General features: G+C 40.3%; 1 protein-coding gene across 3 annotated transcripts in view; it reads right to left on the bottom strand.

Moving 5' to 3' along the window:
• Positions 1-20477, bottom strand: part of LOC129377980 (microtubule cross-linking factor 1) — a 66674-nt gene that overhangs the window by 6454 nt on the left and 39743 nt on the right. The window contains exons 7-17 of one of the 3 annotated variants that reach the window (XM_055058202.1): positions 18866-18967; positions 17802-18023; positions 16122-16292; positions 13556-13723; positions 11344-11619; positions 8763-9104; positions 8013-8092; positions 6303-6727; positions 4897-5458; positions 3811-4306; positions 3613-3637 (exon numbers count right to left, since the gene is read on the bottom strand). In XM_055058202.1, coding sequence (XP_054914177.1) covers positions 3620-3637; positions 3811-4306; positions 4897-5458; positions 6303-6727; positions 8013-8092; positions 8763-9104; positions 11344-11619; positions 13556-13723; positions 16122-16292; positions 17802-18023; positions 18866-18967 — 2862 coding nt within the window. In that variant the 3' untranslated portion in view covers positions 3613-3619. Of the gene's footprint in view, positions 1-1746; positions 1805-3612; positions 3638-3810; positions 4307-4896; positions 5459-6302; positions 6728-8012; positions 8093-8762; positions 9105-11343; positions 11620-13555; positions 13724-16121; positions 16293-17801; positions 18024-18865; positions 18968-20477 lie in introns of all 3 variants that reach the window. The other 2 variants (XM_055058201.1, XM_055058200.1) reach the window with 2 other exon arrangements.

The following is a 20477-nucleotide window of genomic DNA, read 5'->3' as shown; positions in this document are numbered from 1 at the left end:
TGAGTTTTGAAATGCTGAGTGGTATTTTAGTTATTTGAACGTAACCAAAGTAGATAAAAGCTATATTTACAGTAAACAAGATAATGAAATATTTTATATTTCCCCAAAAGCAGAAACATATTAACTTATTATTTGTGTAACAACTATAAAAAATAATGTGAAAATCTGTTTTTTTTGTATTATTTTTGTATCTTGATGTGTTTCCATTGACCTCATAACAGCGCAAATTGGAATTACAAAAATATATTTGCCAAAAGCAAATAAAGAAAAGGTCATTTTTCGAAATTATTGCGATGGGAAGACTTTTTTCACATCACACGAGTCACATGACCAACAACTGGATGACGAAGGCGACGACAGGAAGTGGTGTGAGGATGAGGACACAGCATGTTTTTTAATAAACTTATTCATGGGAAATTTTTACTGCAAATTTTTTAATAGAAACAAAACTTGCGCAAAATTGTTTATATTTTTTTTAATTAGGAGAATATCGACAAAGTCTTGAGCACATTTGTAATGGAAACGCCGCTGCAGTTACTTTACACACAAAGTAAAGTAACATAATATAGATATATACATATATAGTGCTCTTGGGGGCCCCCTGGTGCTTGGGAGACCAAATTAGCCGCTTACAGAAGCGGTATTTTATTTTTTTTATATATTTGTTAAAATTATCCTTATGTTGTGACAGTATAATATAGGACAATTGATCTGTGAAACAAAATCTTGCCATGATAGGAGACATACATTTTTTAACAGATTATTTGTAACAAACTACATTTACTCAATTATATTTACTTGAGAAACATTTTGAAAAAAAATTACTTTTAGGATTATTTATACTACGCTTCACTTTTTACTTTTATTTATTTTATTTGAATAATTTTTATGAGATATTTCTACTCTTAGTTGAGTAAATTTCTTAATTTTCTACCCACTGAATTTTTGGTTAAAACATGTTTTAACCAAAAAGAAATCAGACAGACACCTGCAGTTTTTATAAAAATGTCTTAAGAAACTGGTTTGGAAACATTTTCTTTTGCCTGATTTTGTTATTTTGTTGTTACTTATATGAATTATTGTCCTTAAAATACCAACATTTTCACTTCACTTTATATTTTGGTCAAACAAATGATGTAATTTTAAAATATGGAATGATTGATAATTTGATCAGTTACTCAGTACTCCACTAGACGTTTTACCAAATACGTTTTTTACTCTTACTTCAGTATAATTTGGTTAAAGTGTCTCTATTCTTACTTGAGTTAATGCTTTGGATACTCTGCTGTTTTTCCCTGCCTGTTTTTCTAAAACTTACAAATTGCAGGTTTAAAATGCGTATGCTTTGGGCCGGCTCTGAATGAGAACAGAGGCTCTTTTACATTCTAAGTGCAGAAAGTGTGAATAAGTTTCATCTGAATGAATATTAATACTATGACAAACAGAATGGGGTTGTAGTGGAATTTGTGCGACTGATATTTAATGGACAACAACATGCAAAACCAGCAGTCGGGTCCTACAGAGATAAACACAGAGCATGCATCACCACGAAGGAGCAGAACCAGCACAGGCATGGCGCGACGGGTCGACCGCGCCGACGGCTTCACACACTGCTGACCTGTGAAGCATGCATTAATGAGGAGGGGGCATGTGGAGGAGGTGAAAGGTCCTGGTGAACCCACCGCCACAGGCCGAGGGAGAAGAAGAAAAAGAAGAAGAAGAGAAGGAGGAGGAAGAGGAACTTACATCATGGAGACAAGCAGAATTAGAGTCCCCAAGGAGTTGTTAGTATGACAGTGTGGTTCTGGATCAGCGGACAGGAAAGAGGAGGGACAGAGCGAGCCGAGAAAGGAGGAAGAGGGGGAAACGGGGGAGAGAAGGGGAAGATATAGAGCAGGAAATGTTATTTTATAAAACTGAGCAACGGAAAAGAAGGATTTGCAAATTGAAAGCAGACATAGGGTGGCGAGTTGCAGTCTCCAGATCACAGAGCAGTTAAACAGACCTGGAATAAAAGGCAGCAGGAGAAACAGCTCGTTTCCATGTCAGTGAGGTTTGAAAGTCCCGTTCAGTCCTTCCAGTTCAGTGGATTTTCATTTATGTTTTTCAATATAAAAATCTGAAAAGTGTGGTGTGCATTTGAATTAAGCCTCTTTTACTCGAATAACTTAAAATCCATTCTGATTATTTTCAGAAGACTGGCAGAAATGATTAATTATGATTAATCGTCAGCTAAATTAGTGATCAATTAGTTGTTAGCTGGAGTATACACACTCTAAAAGATAATTTGCTGGAAGAACAACATGTAACAGCATGTAAGCCAAAAATATAAAAATATATACATTTTACAACCCGCAGTCTGTAAATATGCTCCACCCAGAACTCCTCAAGTGAGTTTTTGCTTCATCTGGTTCAAATACTGTAACACATTCCAACATCAATGTCAACTTATCTATAAATTGACCAAACATAATTGGTAAGAGTTTCTGTTTTTGCAGTGTAGTTGTGATCTTTTGGTTTAGGTCTTGCCATTTTTTGGATAATTATTCCTTCTGGTTTTGGAGGGATTTTTTTGCTCCAACACTTTTTACTTTTGGACAGTTGTTATGATGCGTAACCATGGCAACAAGGTGTTATTGCCATGGGACAACTGGGAGCATCTGATTAAGCTACCTGGATTATGATTATCTCTGTTCAGCTTTCTAGCCATGCGGCCAGAGAAAGATTTAAAGTGAAGCGGCAAAAGCAAACGAGGTGGATTAGCAATGCTGCCGATGCCGTCATGCAGGACATGTTGCTGTGAAATATCGCCTCTGCTACCTGGAAATTTAGCGGTTAGCGTAGCAATCATGAGACCATCATGTAGCAGTCAGAGGCCTCTTCAGTGCCGCAGGAACACTGGCTGCTACTGGAGCTCCATCACCGTACACAACAACTCTTTAAGGACACAACGTTTAATTTCTTTAAAGAAAAGTATTTTAAACTGCTGCTGCGTATGTTACTCACCAAGTTGTTGCTAGGTTACCACACAATGAGCGAGTTGCTAGGTAACCAAAGAGTGAGAGAGACTGAGGTGTTAAAATCTTTCCTCTGCCTACATCCCCCAGAATGCCGTGCGGTTCTGGATCGGAGTTAGGAGAATATTCTATATATTGCACATTCTATCAGATGCATTTTCTACTGATAATGATCATGTGTCCATTGCGATTTGATTTATCATCCAGGTCTATCTGGCCCTAATAGAATTTACCTAAGTTCAAAGTTCAAGTAAATAGAAGCTCTAAAACAAGATGGCTGCCCTGGGCATCACTCTGAATCCTGGAAACACCAGAAATTCGTCTTCCAAATTTTAATATTAAAATATCAAATAATCAGTAAAACATTGAATTATCGCCCAGGCTTAAAAGATTGATTAATAATTTCACTCTTAAGCTGTAAGTCTGTGCAATATTGACTTCACAGCTCCAGTTATCAGCAAAGTGAAGCGTATTTCAGTAAAAGTCGGAGCCCAGAGGACAGACTACAAGCAGCAGGAAGAGATAGAGAAGAAGAAACTGCAGCAGTGGAGAGAGGCTCAGTGTTTCTGAGGAGAGCTAAATGTTTTAACATTACCATCGCATCAGTCAGTGCTTTCAATCTGAGAAAAAAAAAAAAAATCAACATTTTAGTGCATGTTGTTATCTGGACTACGACTGAAAACTTGTTTGTCTTCAAAGGGAATCCGAGGCGATGATTTCAGTGTGTCATAAAACATGGCTGCCAGATCAACTGAATGATGAAGCGCTGAATCCAGGGCGTCTGTATATTTACCTCCATACATCCAGGCTGTCCTCTGTCTGTCTCCGCGGTCCGGACGGCGTCCCTGCCGTGGCCGCCCTGCCCGCCCGCCTGCAGCCGCCGCTCCTCCCTGAAGCTCTGCTCCTGCAGCTTCTTGTTCAGGATACGCGCCGCGTTTTCGGCCAGCGTGTATCCCGGCGGCGCGGACAGGTCCTGCCGGATGCTGACCACCTCTGGGTTCCTGTCGCCCTGAGTCTCCACGATCAGCTGCACCGGGCTGGGTGACCGTCCCCTGGCGGCGCCGCCGTGAGCCGGGCTGGGCTCTGCGGTGGCGGGCGGCGTCGGCCGGGAGCGGCTGGGGGATTTGTTGAACTTCTCGAAAACGACCGGCGAGTGGTCAATGATGTTGAAGAGGCTGGAGAGGCCGTCGTTGATGGTGGTGTGGACGGGGCTGTCCCGGGTGGTGGTGGAGCGCGCCCACGCCGACTCACTGTTGCCCTTCTGGGGGGTGGAGGGCGTGGCGGTGGGGCTGTCATGACAACAAGAACCAGTAATTATTGCGATAAATGATAATGTTGTTTTGAGACCATATTCAAATGGTAGTTTAGTCCTTTCTTGCTATTTTGATCTCCTTTTAGCTGTTTTAGGACGTCTTGTCACTTTAAATCCAAGTAAGCTGCTGCTGGTCATGCCGCCAAATCAACATTTTCAATTACAAGTAAAATTGGCTGCAAACAGACATGCAATTATGCAACTGTACATCTTTGAAAAGCATAAGTGTGGCCTCCTGCACAACCAACAAGAATGTAGCAAGCGGTTTCTGGGTGGTAAGTCAATAGCAAAACACTTGTCTTTTCCAGCAGCCTTTGTACAGCCCAGGCAAAACCAGCTGACCAAATGTGTTGGAGTTGCACTTTGGTTGCTAGGTAACAGGCTAGGCTTCTGGGGTTGCTAAGTAACGGGCAGTGCCGTCTGATTTGTGACATTACAGTCCTGAGGTTTTTGAAACCTCTCATCTTCCAGGCACCAAAAATCATTAATTTATTGCTGCAAAGCTGCTGGGTTTATTGCAATAAACCCAGCTCATTTTGATTGATCGTCAATTAATTAATAGCTTACGTGGCGGCACGGCTATTGTTTGGCGGCTCGCTCTTCCCCGACGTGGACGGCTTGCGCTGCAACTTCGGGGAGCCGTATTTGGGCGAGCAGCACGGTCGCTCGAACTTGCTTTGAACCACCGGCGAGTACTGCACCTTCCTCGTGCCGCGCGACGGAGACGAGACGGGCGTGCCGCCACCTTTCGGGGTGAGGCAGCGGTGGGGGCTGCTGGTCAGGTTCCGCAGCAGGTCCGTCTGCAGGCCGACGCTGATGGTCTGGGTCGTCTGGGTTCCTCGCGTGGTGAAGCCGTTGGTCTGGCAGGCGGTGTCGCGCACGGCCAGCCCCGGCGGGGAGCGGATGGCGTTGCGGACGGAGATGGCCACCTCCTTCATGTCGTCGCTCAGGTTCTTCTGAAGCTGCAGTTCCAGAGAGGAGGCGTAACCCACAGTGGAGCAGATGGGGGACGGAGTGGGAGACGTCCGGAGTCCGCCGCCCTCCAGGAGACACGGCCACCGCGCACCGCTGAACACCTCGTCGGATCCCCCGGCCTCTCCGCCCAGCCGCGGTTTGCTTCCCTTTATTGCTGAAACAGTTTATCAGGTTAGTGGAGACAAACCGATTGTTGAAATGATCACCAAAAAAATTCGGAATCAATCAATCATGAGTGAGCAGGAGTCATTTTGTTTAGTCAACAATTTGTTTCTCCAGACATTTATTTATGTGTTCGGTTCTGTTGCGCTGCTCTTGGCAGCTGGTGGTTACATTGAGAAGTTATTTTTGTTAAACTTGCTGAAAAGTCACAGTTTTGTTTGATTTCAAGTGTATTAAGACATCTGTACTAGAAACTAGACAAAAATACTTACATTTTGTGTTTTTGCAGTGTCTTCCCAGTAAGTACTGGGAGGACACTATAAATAATAGTAAACGATACTATTATTATTTTGGAACCATTATCCAACGATGCACTGCAAAAACTAAATGTTTTTGAGTGTTTTTGGTTTTTTATTGAAATATTTTGTTATCTTGCTGTTTGTTTTTATTTCTATTCCTCTTGTTCTGTCCAGTTTAAATATTCCACTTGTTGAACTAATAACAAACCATCTTATCTTATATTAGTAACATTAGTATAGAGTGGCTTTTGTTGAAAGAACAACACACTCAGAGTGGTAATTTATCTAAACTGTAAATATATATATATATCTTATGAATTTAATATAAAAACAAACTTATGTGGCAAAATTTTTATTTCACTCGGCACAAATTCTGTAAAAGAAAATCTCCTTTTAGGGCTGAATGATTCATCACATGAATCAGTTCTTGAAATGATCTATTTTAGTAATCGATTAATCAGTGCAGCTTTGGAAAAAAATATTTTTGTAATAGTTACATACATCAGAATAATTGATAACAAAAATAATCATCAATACCTTTGGAATAAAGCAGATCCGGGTCCTGGGTCGCGGTTCGGTCCATCGCCCCCGTTCGGGTCGGACTGTGGAGGACGGGAACCCCGTAGTGCTCCACTCCGACCCCGGTCCCGGGGTCCCTGAGCGGGGACTTGTGGCAGTGCTCCGGGCTGCTCAGAGTGCTGGTGGTGAGGGTGGCGCTGGTGGTCAAGAACCAGGAGGCCGGCGGAAAGGGGTCGGACCCGGCCTCCCCTTCCAGAACCGACCGTGGGCCGGGAAAGCCCCAGCCTTTGTTGCTGAACTCCTCGATGTACTTGAGGTCGTCCGGGGAAAGCGGCGGCGTGACGTCCTCTCGGTCGGGGCCGCCGGGGCGTGACTTGTCGGGGAGGAATGGCGAGCTGTCCATCAGCCGCTGGAAGTCGCTCATGGAGCAAACAGACTTGGCTCTGAACATAAAACACATCAAAAGCGATAAATTAAACCATGAGCGAGTAATAAACCATCACAGTTGGGTAGGAACTAGTTAAATTTACTTAATTACATTTACATGAGTAACGAATTTGAAAAAAATTACTTCTGTAGTATTTCTACTATGCTGAACTTTTCTATTTTAACATTGTAATAATTTTGTAAACATCTGTGCCAGAGAAAGAAATTTGTATCATTCCTGAACTGAGATCAGGGCCACACATAATCAGTGCAGGGGCCACAAATGGCCCCCAGGTCACACTTTGGACACCCCTGGGCTGCAGGCTGTTCAAAACGTCTTCATTACATATTTTTGGATAAAATAACTCAAAGACAATGAGATTTTAGTCAGCTCAGTTATGCCTATTTTGATCTCCTTTCATCTGATTTAGGGCCTTTTATTGCTTTAAATTCAAATGAGAGCTCCTGGCCACACCCCCCTCCCCCCGCCCCTCTAAATCAACATTTACACTCACTTAAAAATGGCTGCAAAGAGATTAAACAACTGCACTGAAAAGGAGAAGCATTTTCTTAGAAATTGGTTTTAATCTCTTATTTATTCATTTTAATAATTACTTCCATTCATTACAATTGCTTGTTATGTTTTTGCCCTTTGAGATCTAAAGATATGAAGGGCATTATAAATATAATGTATTATTACTATTCTGACCAAATGTACTGGAACTCTACTTGGGTTGCTAGGTAACGAGTGGAGTTCCGCCTGGGTTGCTAGGTAACGAGTGGAGTTCCGCCTGGGTTGCTAGGTAACGAGTGGAGTTCCGCCCGGGTTGCTAGGTGATAGCTGGGCTTCTCTGGGGTTACCAGGTGAGATTTGTGACGTTTTGAAACGGCTTGTTTTATAGACATAAAACATTTCATATAATCCTGGAAAACATGAACTCCTTTCTGTCCCCACTCAGGATGATAAATAATTCTAACACAACCCGTTTCGTTCTTTCCTTCTTTCTTTCTTTTTTTTGTAAACCAATTGAACCCTTCTTAATATTTCAAACTTGGCTGAATTATTCATAATAGCAGCGTGGATCCCTATTCTGCTTCAAAAGAAAACCCCAAATAAAAGCCACAAACTGTGTACCAGTTTGTGTGATACACACACAAACTGTGTGCCACTTCTAGTAAAAGCAAACAGAATCAACGCAAAGCGTCCCCAGGGGCCGACGTGGACCAAGGAGTGAGAGAAAAGCAGTAAAGCCTGGAAGTGACAACCAGCCACGCTGAATGGGGTTTGACTTTCACTCCTACCTGAGGAGACTTCCACCTTCCCTCATCTCCTCCTCTGGGTATCCAGGAGCGCCGTCACCCTCTGAAATCTCATTCAGAGCCTGAAACAACAGACGAAACTCTGTTTACACACAGCAGGGGAAGCCAAACATCGGCCAGAGTCCCAGAGCTGCAGCCATCTTGTATTAGAAACTTAAACAAAATAATTATGCTGTGATTTTTTTTATGCATTCAGTAACAATTTAAACAAGTATTTTGTTAATGAAACAAAGTGCCAGTTTTGTTGTCTCAGTACAATGCAGACATTTTCCTAACCTTTTGGATATTTTCTTTACTTTATTTGGCCTAGTAAATATTTTCTCAGCGACAAACTCTTCTTTTATTACCCAATGACACCAAGAATTGATGTTCACTGAGCAGGCATAAAACCTGGAACTACAATTGTCACAATAATAAGTTGTGCCAGTTATTGAAATAAAAATATTGTCGTTTTAATGTGATAGATGGAAGACTAATAAACTTAAATTATGTCAAAAAGACAGCACACTGCAAATGGAAGACATTTTAAATATCCAAAATGAAACACAACGTTCAAAAACTTTAAATAAAATGGAAACAAACAACTAAAATCATAAATGAAATGCTTTATGAAGAGTTATCCTCTTGAATCAAGACATAAATGTAAAACTCAATCAATAACTTTACAAAATGTTTAAATTTAAAAGCAATAAAAATATGTATTTATGTATATGCATGTATGTTATGGCTAACCTCGTTCATGCAGGGGAACCTCTTCTCGCTCTCCAGTCGGCAGGGCGGCGGGACCTCCGGGCCACTGAGGGGGTCCAGAGACAGCGCATCCAGGAACAGGTTCTCCGTCGGGCCCTTCAGCCCCACGGCGGCCCCCTTCTCTCCCAGCAACGCCTCAGAGTCTGAGTGGGAGCGCGTGGGGGGCGCAGGCACTGGAGTGGACGAACAGGGGGACGGAGGAGCGTGAGGGGAGCGCGGGACGCTGCACGGGCTTTCCTGAGGTGAAAACACTCCTCTGTGGGCTAAGCTGCCATCTTTGATGTCGGGGCCTTCGCCTCGTCTGCTGTTCAGTTCCCTTTGCATCTGAACGATTACAGATAAACACACACAAGATCTTAGCCTCTCTGGATTCTCTATGAAGAAGAGTTTAAAGATGGAGAAGTTGCTGGAATTAACTAATGATTATTCTAATCGATTAATCTTTGATTATTCTGATGATTAATTGAATAACAAAGCAGTGCAATCTGCAGATTTTCTATTTCAGCCTTTTATAAACAATATTAGAAATGCATTAAAAGACAAATAAATAATTACATTAGTTTTTAAAATAAGAAAATAAAAATTCTATTGCCCAAAATGCAATAAAAGCATTCCTACAAACGCTTGATCATATGTAGCAAACGATTCACCTGCAGGTAAAAAAAATATTAATATTAATATTTGAAAATATCAACTTTCAGTCTGACTTAACATAAACACAGTGCAAAGACAATGTGCTGATCATTTTATATATTAACTGATTAATAAAAGGTGATTTATAAGAGTTTTAAAAAGATTTTTTTTTTATGCAGAATTTTATGCAGATTTTTTTTTTATGCAGAATTTGAACCATTCGAAGCTAAAGTTATGCCACGTGAGCATTTCTGAATAAAATATATTTACACATGTATATGTTTTTGTACATTTTTGACTGAGTCTGTTGCTCTTTCATCAACTGGTCTTTTTTTGAGTCTGATATACAGCTGATTAGGCTGTATATTCCAGTTTAATCGATTGCTAAAGGAGTCGAGAATTATTTCAATAATCGATTAATCATAATTAATTCGATTAATCACGTCAGTGCTCAGTTTATGCAAATGTTTCTCCTAGAAAAACTGCCATGTTTCAAATCTATAATCTGCTCGGCTCATTAATTCAAAACAAACAAAACAAAGAATTGATTAATCGGATTAATCGCGATTAATCCGATTAATCGTTTCAGTCCAGGTTCTTTGCGATGTGAATTTTGCACACTAATTTTGCGATGGTGATTTATTTGCAATATATTGTGCAGCCCTACAGTGTGGCATCAGGTAGGGCTTTAAAATCTTTAAACCCTCAAGCTTAATTGACTTAAAAACTGGATTTTTTTATGATTGCATTAAAGAAATAAATTATGGCAATAATTTCAAACTGTGTTAATAACTATTAAACATGTTATTTTATTATGTTCTGGTTTGTCATCTTCCAGTTTGTACAAGGATACTTTTGCAGTTAAAACCCAAACAGATGCCGTCTGTTATGTGTGAACATTTATTTCCTGTCATTTTTTCCACTGGCTGCCCTGTCGATTTTTATTATCTCTCCCCCTGAAGCACATAAAGCACGGCGCCACCTATAGCTGCTTTAAATTAACACCATGGGCAATGGCCACATGCATAGAATAACTATTGATGCTTTACGCAAATACACTCCATTTTTTTCTTATTGGTGTAATAAGAGTCCCTTAGTAATCCTTAAGAAGAGCCAGTTTATTTGAGCATCTTTAAGCTATCTTTATTAACACATTGCTGAATAATGTATCTGCCTTTACTCCTTCATATCTACGTTCAGTGATGCATCAGCATCTTTTTTTAGCCGTGTTAAGAGAGCTGTTTTCCTCTCCCCTGCTTTATATGATTATAGTCTCACAGTGCTATCATGGTAATGACGCTCATTCTGCTGCTTTCTGCTTTGACCAGCAGACACAAAACGAAGAATCCGGTGGAACTGAGGGAAAAAGTAAATCCATTATTCAGTGACCCTGGGAAGCTGCTCTAACCACAGCAGGGAGGATATGCAATCTGAGAGCTTTGTCTTTGCTTCAGATTAATACAGTCATTTGAGATCAGCTGAGACAAAGTCAAAGACTTCAAGATTTGATTTAGTTTCATCGCTAAGACTAGAAAAAGTTTCTATATTTCATCATCTTCATTTTAAAAATCTCTCTGTGATGTTGTGATGAATATAAGATCCTGTTATCAGAGTCACTCAGTTATTTTCATGTCAGATGATTTTTTTAATTATGTGGAAGGATTAGAATAAAAAAAAAATTCTGGTTTTATATTTAATACAAGATGGATGGATGGATGGATGCTGAGTTAATGTGTTTAGATCTTTAACCATCTTTATGTCAGAATAAAACACGTTGTCATGTTGACTGGACAGTATGGAGGATCTTCCTGCTGCCGTTCAGTGAACTGAACTTACTGAACCAGCTGAGCAACATCAGAAACATCCAGAGTTCTGTCTTAAATTCTGGATGTTTCTCTCACAGATCTGGATCAGTCCCAGCGTCTCTCACCCGGTCCATCTTCCGACGGAGTTCCCTCATGCTGCCGTCCCACTCCTGGCGCTCCCGGTCGAAGCGCTCCTGGAGCTCCGCCCTCTCGCGGCTCCACCTCTTCTCTCCGTGCTGCAGCCTCCAGCGCAGGTCCAGAGACTCGCTGTGGCTCTGGGCTAGCAGGCGCCGGTGCTCCTCACGCTCCTGGGTCAGGGCCCACTCCGCCTCTCCTCCAGGTGGCTCCTCTTCTCCTCCCTGAGCTTCGCCTCGCACCTTTTCTCCTGCTTCCTCCTCCAGCTGCTCAGACCAACACACAGACAGACTTATGACACCTCAGACAGGAAGATGAACAACATATTCAGAGCAGTCATTAAGTCGAAACCGCATAAAAAAGCAAATAATAATATTTGCTTTTCATAAATATCTTTTTTGCTCTGTTTTCAGTAAAATATTCAGATCCAGTGAATTTTTTAAATTCAGTTCGCATTATATATATAAATAAAAGAAAGTGGTGTGTTGTTGCATTTTATGCAATAGAAATATTTATTTGCTAATTTCTAAAAGGGATTGAATTGTTCTTTTGCACATTTAAAAGCATTTCTAATACTACAGGAAATAAGTTTACATGGTAAAATTAAATACAATTGCCAGAATGTGCAGAATGTGCCAATTTATTTGTTCAATTAATCGTCAGAATAACAAGTTGTGGTTGCTTTGAAGCAATCTGATTTGCTACACTGCCCCCTATGGGTGCGGCATGTTTAAATCCACTCTCAGAGGCAGATCATGTGGATGAAAATGTTTCTGAAACTTATTCCGTGTGATCAATATCTTTTAAATGATGTGGCGGAGATTTTTGTTTTTATAAATATATTTATACATGTGGACAAGGCCTGTGAACCGTTCCAACACGTTGCTTTTTGTTATTTTCTTTCTACTTTTGTTCATGCTAAAAGGTGGTCTTAATCTGAAAAAATGCACACAGGTGTTGGATGAAAACAACCAACACTGTCTGTTGGGTTGTGCCTGGGCCTCTGTTACGTTGTTCATTTCAGACAAAACACAAAAGCTGTTCTTCTGACTTTGTCTTATAATCCGTCTTCTCCTGAGAAAGAGAAATGCTGAGCGAAGGACTCAAAGGTCCTGCAGAAATCTTCAAAGCTGCAGAACAAAAAAAGCTGCGACTTCTCGTTTTTTCTGTGATCTTCAGAGAGGCTTTGATGCGCCAGCAGAACGGTACAAACCAGAACGAAGTGTTGGTGAGGAGCATCTCAAGGCCACTTACATAACTTTCACAACTGTTTGCCTTGTTTATATCGCAGCTAGAAAACTCTGTGAGGCTTTTTAAACAAGCCAGAGGTCAAACTGGACCTTATGTTCACAGGTGAGGGGCGGTTTTCATTTCCCCTCCGCTCTGCTGAGCTGCATAATCATGATGGGTAAAAAGAACATTTCCAACAGCTTAATCAGAACGAAGCAGCCCGGAGCGAGCCGACATTATCAGATGAAACTAAGCACATTAGTTCTCAGAGCAGCCCTCAGCAACCTCTGCACTGTGGGGGGATTGGACCGTGTAAGAGGCGCGCGGATTAGAAGTGCGAGAGTTAAAAAGATAATCTTCTTCCTATAGCTCAAGCCTCCTAATTGGTTCCAAAAGCTGCATTTTCCCGTTTTTTAATCAGATAAAGCTTAGAAGAGACTCCACTCTGACACGGTGAGCTTCAGATTGGATCTCCGAGCGCTTCGGTCTGACGGAGAACATGTCCTCCAGCTGACTGTGCGCTGCAACGCTACAGGCGGCTGAGTTGCCGGATCGATTTAACGACGATTCAGTCCGTTCTGGGCTTTTCTTTCCCAGCCGATTACTCAAAATTCACATTTTGAATGGTTTTTGTTCATCCATTTGGGTCTCAACTGCTTTTAAAAATTATCCAAGAACTTAAAAAAACTATATTTAGTGCTAAAATTAGCACTTGAAAAGTTGTGGGTAGAACATATTAAGGTTTTATTTTTTATTTTTATCTTAAATGCAAAATGTCCCCAGCAACAATATTTAAATAAAATTGTGGTTTATTTTTAATCATTTCAGTGCAGCCTGAAATGGCTCACGCATGCTGCGTGTTCAGATTTGGCCGTCACGCCTGGAAGGGGCAACATGTTTCCTGAAAGAACAGCTTTTTTCCACCAGATTGCTGCACTCCGTTAAAGGTGGGCGGTGAGACGCCATCTGTACCTGGGCGGCCTGGCACTTCATCTCCGTCCACTTGACCTCCCAGGCGGCCTTGTCGTTGGCGTACGCTTGCTGAAGTTGGCACCGCCTCAGCTGCTCCTCCCTCAGCTCGTCTCGAAACTCCTCGAGGAGCGACCGCAGGGCCTGCAGCACTCGCCTGTTCTCCCCAAACTGCAAACAGACAACCAACACGTTCATTATTTTAAAAATAAAACAGCAACATTGCACACAGGAAGCCTGCATAAATATTTAGACACAGAAGGATACAAAATAATGGCAGAAATCCCTAGAAATCTCAAAGTTACTCTGTAATAAAAGCTGAAATATAATTTATTAGACTTGCATGAGAACTGAGCAGCTTGGCTCAGTGGTGGGTTTTGCTTTTGGTTCCTGGGAAACCAGTCATCACCTGGAGGTGTCACTACTGGGCTGCTGGCTCTGTCAGCAGTTTAAAATGCGCTCAGGTGCAGGAAGGCCTGAAGCTGCCATGAAAGTTTATGACCAATAATAAAGTGAAGGCTAAATTTAAATGGTTGGTAGTTTGTATTTCCAGGCACATAAAGCCATTTTGTAGCACAATCAACTAACTGTGTTAATTTCAGTTGTTATAAAATACATCAAACATGATTTAAGAGAAATCTGACACCTTGAAATTAGGCCTCTGTCTCTTTAAGAAGCTCCTGCTCTTTTTGACACTGCCTTCAGCATGTCATCACAGCCATGCTTTAAGCTGTTTAAAGCCTTTGTTAGGAGCGTTGGACTGAGAATCAACTTACATAATGAGCTCAGCAGATCTGCAGTTATACCAGGTGTTTGCTAATTGCTGCTGCCACTAGTCTGGAGGAGCAGACTGAGGTAATAACAGGGGATTGGCTGCTTCAAACAGCAAGTCAAGACATCTTCTTTCAAGTGAATAAAAATGAATGGCACTCCCCGATTGGCAGCTTTCCAAACTCCAATTAATAGCGTATCAACTAGCATTGCACCTGGATATTTCAGCTTCCAACTGGAACATTTTATTTCAAACTCTTCATAAATGCTCTACAAAAAAATATGTGGATTGTAATTTTCTGCAAATAACTGAGTAACATCCTACAAAAAAATCTGTGACTGTACTACATACAGTTGGTGCAACATACTACAGCTTGCACATCCTGTAGTTACTCAACAGAACATTGTACGGGCAAAATGGAAAACTACCCACAGCACCATGAGGTGAGAGCTCAAGAAAAATCCTCTTCATGATGTGAAAAGGGAAAAAATCAAAAGCTTCTACAAAGTTAAGCACTTCAGGGTGATTAATAATGCATCCAGACTGCGGACATGTACAGGTTTTACGTTACAGATAAGTAAAGTGGGCGACTGGGACCTAAAAGCAGATCTCTAAGAAAGAAAACACGTCAGCTTCTTTAAACATCACATTTAACCGAGATTCCAGGATTTGATTTTGGTCTCAATAAGAAGCAGAAAACTGGGTTTATTCGACACATCTAAGAGGGTCAGAATCTGCTTACTGTGCCAGAATATTTTTTACATAGAAAAGGAGAATAAAGTACAACTGGAGAGTGCGAAAAGCACTGATTCACCAATTTCAGATGAAAGGAAGACATTTAAATTTCAGAACAAGTTAATTTTTCATTAATAAGTGCAGCCATGTTTCTAAATTGGCTTAATTCGACCCAATTTCATGTCAGTTTCTGTTTTATTTCATCAGAACGACTAACATTCTGTGTTAAAGTCATTCTGTGGTTTTAACACAGAATGAATTCTGCAATTAACCTTTTTTTAATTTGCAGCAACAAAACATGGTTTTGTGGTCTGAGGGTGTTTTGACAACAGCGGTAGATTTGGTTCAATTTGGGACATTTGCAGCTGGTCTAGTTCTCTTTCACACTGAACTGAGTCAAAAAAAACTCTTTGAAAAAACTGTTGCCCCACACGTCCGTCTTAGCTTGCAGCTATAAGCTACGCTAGCTAAGCTAACTTTGCTAGTTCGGCAGCGCTACATTAAAAAGTACTGATATTTACCTTAGTGTTATACACATGTGCGTAGAGTGATTAAAAACTGTAATATGTTCTATGTAATTTTATTGTTTATAAGTTAGATAGGAGTTGAAAGTAGTGCTAAGCTTGTAGCTTGTTGCCATAGCAACCGCCTGCAAAGATGGCTGCCAGCTACAAAGTTTTAAGTTGATCTCAAAAGCAGATCCCTCTGTTATATTTTTTCTTTTGCTGCAGCCAACCTTTTATTATTTGTATTGGAATGTATTTTTGACTCTCTTTGTTAAAAAAATAATATAGATGAAAAATTATACATTGTTTTAATTGACCAGTTTATGTACTTATTTATTTAACTTCTGTTTTATAATTTATTCATTCTACTTTGAAGGTCGCAAGACCTTAACTCCAACACTGCCAACCTGGTTATTCTTTATTTTTATTATAATATTCTGATATTTGTCCCAAGGTGTGTTAATGTTATTTGTTCACATCCCATGGGAACTATGCATGTCTATTTAACGTCCAGTGATTTAAAACGTGAGCGTAGCGGCTGTAAGCGGGTCAGTACCTGTCTCTGGTGCTGCAGGTGCTGGTCAGGGGACAGCAGAGGGACGGCGGGTCCAGTTTCGGGGACGTCCCCCGGCGTTTGTGCTAAACACGGCCTGTCGTCTCGTTCTGCCTCTCCCTCCGCCGGCTCCGCCGTCACTCCCATCTCTGGGAAACCCTCCAGCTTCTCCAACTGGAACAGATGAGCGAGTCAGGAACAACCGCGCTCTGATTCATGCACTCCCTTCTCTTTTCATAGCAACACTTCCTGCCACAGATTGGCAGCTTTTACGAACATTGACAGTGAAGAAGAAGACAGGCAACCACTGTTGAGTCTGGAGGAAAACACACATGACTTATAATCTGGACATTTACACACACATGGACTCAGGTGGAGTAAATCTGACAGGAATCAAACCGAAAAGGAAAGCAATACTTTCTCACTCTAAACTTTTTCTTCCAAATTTTTACCAGCATTTTTACCTTTACAAACATTAAATCAATGCTGCAGCTTTAACTACAGCACTCAGTTTTCTATCGACAGATTTAAACGGCAGCGGTCAGACTTCGCTGAAGGCTGTGATGTCCAGGAAATCCTCTGAGCAAAAAGCAGTACAAAACACAACATGAATCTCACAGATTGCGGCTCCAATCAACCAGAAACCCAGGAGGATAACGAGCAGAAGTGGAGCATCGACTGCAGAATCGACGAGTCAAACCGTAAACGGAGAGACTCAATCAAGCCTGGCAGCTAAACGAGTCACAATATCTCCACCATTGGAAACGACTCAGGATAAGATGCTCGTTTTTTACTGTCTTTACTGCTTTGGCTTTAATAACCGGTAATCTGATAGACTTCAGAAATAATCTGCACTGAAATCAGAAAACAAGTCCTAAAGACGTCCTAAATCGGTCACGTAAAATCCAAGCACTTTTCAAGCATTTCCATGTCACACTTTGGTCTTAAAAACAATACAAATGAACTAAAAATACGGTTTCACTGTTATATGATTTCATTAATTACTGTTAGTAATGTTTCATGATGGTATTTTACATTCTACTGCAGGGAGAAAATGTTTGAGACAAACACCTTTAAATCTGACTGAGAACAAAATTTAACAAAAAAATCCCCCGATTTCAATAAAGTTATTTAACATATAAAATATTAGAATTAATTAATAAATTAAGATTTATTTAAATTATGAACATCAATAAGTAATTGAAAAATTAGGAATAATAAATGTTAATTACACTGAAATAATAAAAGAAAATCAAGATAAATTACCTTCCTGCTCAAATTAAATGCTTAAACAATATACAAAGAAAATCTTTGAAAAAATTACTGACATTTAGCAAATAGAAGTAATTTTGGTAATTAAACTGATCTAAAACAATAAAAGTTCAATCTGATTTAACTGAAGACACAGACACAAAAATGTGTCTATTTTTTATAAAGTTTATGAAAATATCTGCTTTCAGTTGTAAATTATGTTTTCCAAATTTAGGCTTTTAATTAGGGATTAAATTGCACTTAATGGCCAAACTGCGCAGTTTGAATATCAAGTATGTTCAAGAACTGTATTCAAAACTCAAGTGCTTTCCAAATCAGTTGAATGATCATTAAAGTAAATACTTTGAAACGTGTAGCAGACACATAATCGTCTGTGTTTGTATTTATGAGAACAGAAGCTGCTTGGCTCACGTCGGGGCCGCCGGTCTCGTCTCCAGAGTCGCCCTTGCAGCCGAGCCTCCAGTGCAGCAGGATTCCCCTGAGCTTCATGTAGAAGATGATGGTGTTGCGTCTGAACAGGCGCACCTCCTGCTGCAGCAGCGCTCGCTCCTGAGCCCAGGGCGCATCGTGGCTCTGGAGGCCCTGAAGCTCCAGGCCTTCACGCTGCGCCTCCAGGCGTAAACGCTGCTCCTCCTGCCACAGAAAACATGCTTATTTATGCAGATTATTAAGCTTTTATTAAATCATAAACCAGCAGTAAATATAGACATTCAGAAATATTTGAGGCTTATATCACACATGTATCATAAATCATGACATTTTAAATCACTTCAAGCTTCACTTTGTTGACAGACTGTATGAAGCCAGCATAACTAAACTACTTCCCTCTCCCTTGCTAATTTTTTCTTAAAGTATTTCCTGACCTTGTTATCTAGTCATCATATTGTTAACAATGAGCAGCAAAACAATGCATTCTTCTTTATTTTATTTATCAGTCGTATATTTAATATTTAGCACATTTACTGATAATTTAACAGATAAAACCAGTCCATAACCATTCATCATTGTTTTTTTTATCTCTCTGAATTAGTACTTTTTGGATAAGTCAAAAAAAAAAAAGAAAGAATCAGAACTATCACAATTTTTTGATGCAACACTAAAGTAATACTTTGAAAGTACCAATATTGAAACTCATTCTATGCTATGCAGATGCTCTGTCTACGCCGAGGAAGATTATCTCACTGCAGCTTGCTGACACTGGCATGAAAATTCAACTTACCTTCTGACTGATTCCACTAAAATAATGGATTCATAATTTTTTGGGACGTCACTGTTTATTGAGCAGTGAACTTTCGAAAACTTTCATCCGAAAATGACAAAAAACAAAAACAAATTCAAGACAACGGCCGAGTTTTTGATTTAGGAACAGAAGTAGGTGTCATTTATTTTACTTTTCCTTCTCCAGAAAGATATTAAGTTGCAACTTGCTTCTTAAAGTTGTTCAGACTTCAGGTAACTGTGATGTCATGGCGTACCTGGGGCAGGTTGCTGCCAGGCTCCCGCTCCTCTGTCACTGCTCTCATCCGGCGTTCGTGATCCAGACGAAACTGAACGTCAGCAGCTGCCGTGTCCCGGTGCTGAACCCACAACAGCACAAAAAGATAAACTTTTATTAAGATCCATGCAAAGGTTTTACCATAATTCAGGTTAAAGGTCAAAATGAGGATTTTCTTGCTGATTGTATTTGTTGTTGGTTTATTCACTGTAAAAGAAACCACCAGCTGAGGGGAACTTGGCAGATAACTTGTTTAAGATGTTTATTCAGTTTTGCTAAATTAAAGTTTGGTACTGTGTTGTTTTTAAAGACGTGTGCATCTCAGTTAATTAAAATACCAATGAATATTTATAACTAATGTATGGTGGCATTACAAAGAGAGTAGCTTATTTCAAGCAATTCTTCTGTTAATTCTGTTGAATATGGCGAGTAGTTAGTCCCAAACATCAGATTTTCAGAAAAAATGTAGATTATACAAGACAAAAAAAAAAAAAGAAAACAGAATTTGATTTCAGAAATTTTTGAGGAAAAAAGAGAAATTTGCGAGTTTTTTCTCACAAATGTCTTTTTCATCTCAAATTGTCAAAGTATTTTTTTCTAGCAAATTAATAAATTTTTTTGGCACAAGCTACTCTCTTTTCTTCCTATGTAAAATGGCCCTAATATGGAGATAGATTAAATTTTAATTTCTAAAAATGACTAAAAGTGTGTGATTAAACAATTTATTCGACAAAAAAAAATTCTCAGCTTTCTTGGGCCTCTATTTGCCTGTAGGTGGACTTCCAGGCGCCCATACCCCCCACCTTGAAAAACACTGACCTCATAGTTTTCAGACAAACTGAATTTTGGCCGTTAATTAGCTCTAACCCCTATATGAAAGTATTTTATTATGCAACCATCATCCTTTCTTTTTTTTTAGATGCACATAAATGTATTTCTAATCAATTTTGTAGGTTGAATAATGCAGCTTCAGCAAAAACGTCTCTTATTTGCTTTTTATGTATTTTTATGAATATGGATCTGATCAATAGTGTTAAAAACTGATAACCACATAGTCAAATTTAACCCACAGGATTAATATTCCATTTTTGATTTCCATTCCTGCACCTCTTCAGTTTCCGTCGTCGGTAAATCGAGCTCCTCGGTTTGTCCTGACCCGGCATCACCTCCCTGTCAAGCCCAATGTCAAATGAAATGCAAATCACACATGCTGACTGCGCGGTGCTAATCCTGCCATATCCAAGCTGCTTTCCCATTCACCCATTCATTTATTTCACCCCACAGATTAGGCTGCTGCTGAAAGCCCAGGAGATGAACAAAAAGTCCACACGAATGTGCTGTAACTGTGACCACAGTAGCGATGCGCCGCATCGCCACTGCCAGCATTACGTAACTCTATAAACACAAGCATCAGCCGGCGTTTATGAATGGCCTCAGCGTGTAGAGCTAAGTCGCTACAAACAAGGGATACATGATAAATATGGTGCACAATGTGTATTTAGATGTTGGAAAGTGAGAGTGTTCAGTGGTGAAGCGGCGCCAGGGGGCATAGCTTCGCTTCGGGGTGAAATGTGTGCAGACTCAGCTCTGAT

The sequence above is a fragment of the Poeciliopsis prolifica genome, unplaced genomic scaffold (genome assembly GCF_027474105.1).
Source record: "Poeciliopsis prolifica strain line A6 unplaced genomic scaffold, Auburn_PproV2 SCAFFOLD050, whole genome shotgun sequence".
Classification (NCBI taxonomy): Eukaryota; Metazoa; Chordata; class Actinopteri; order Cyprinodontiformes; family Poeciliidae; genus Poeciliopsis; species Poeciliopsis prolifica.
This window is presented reverse-complemented; position numbering and strand designations above follow the sequence as displayed.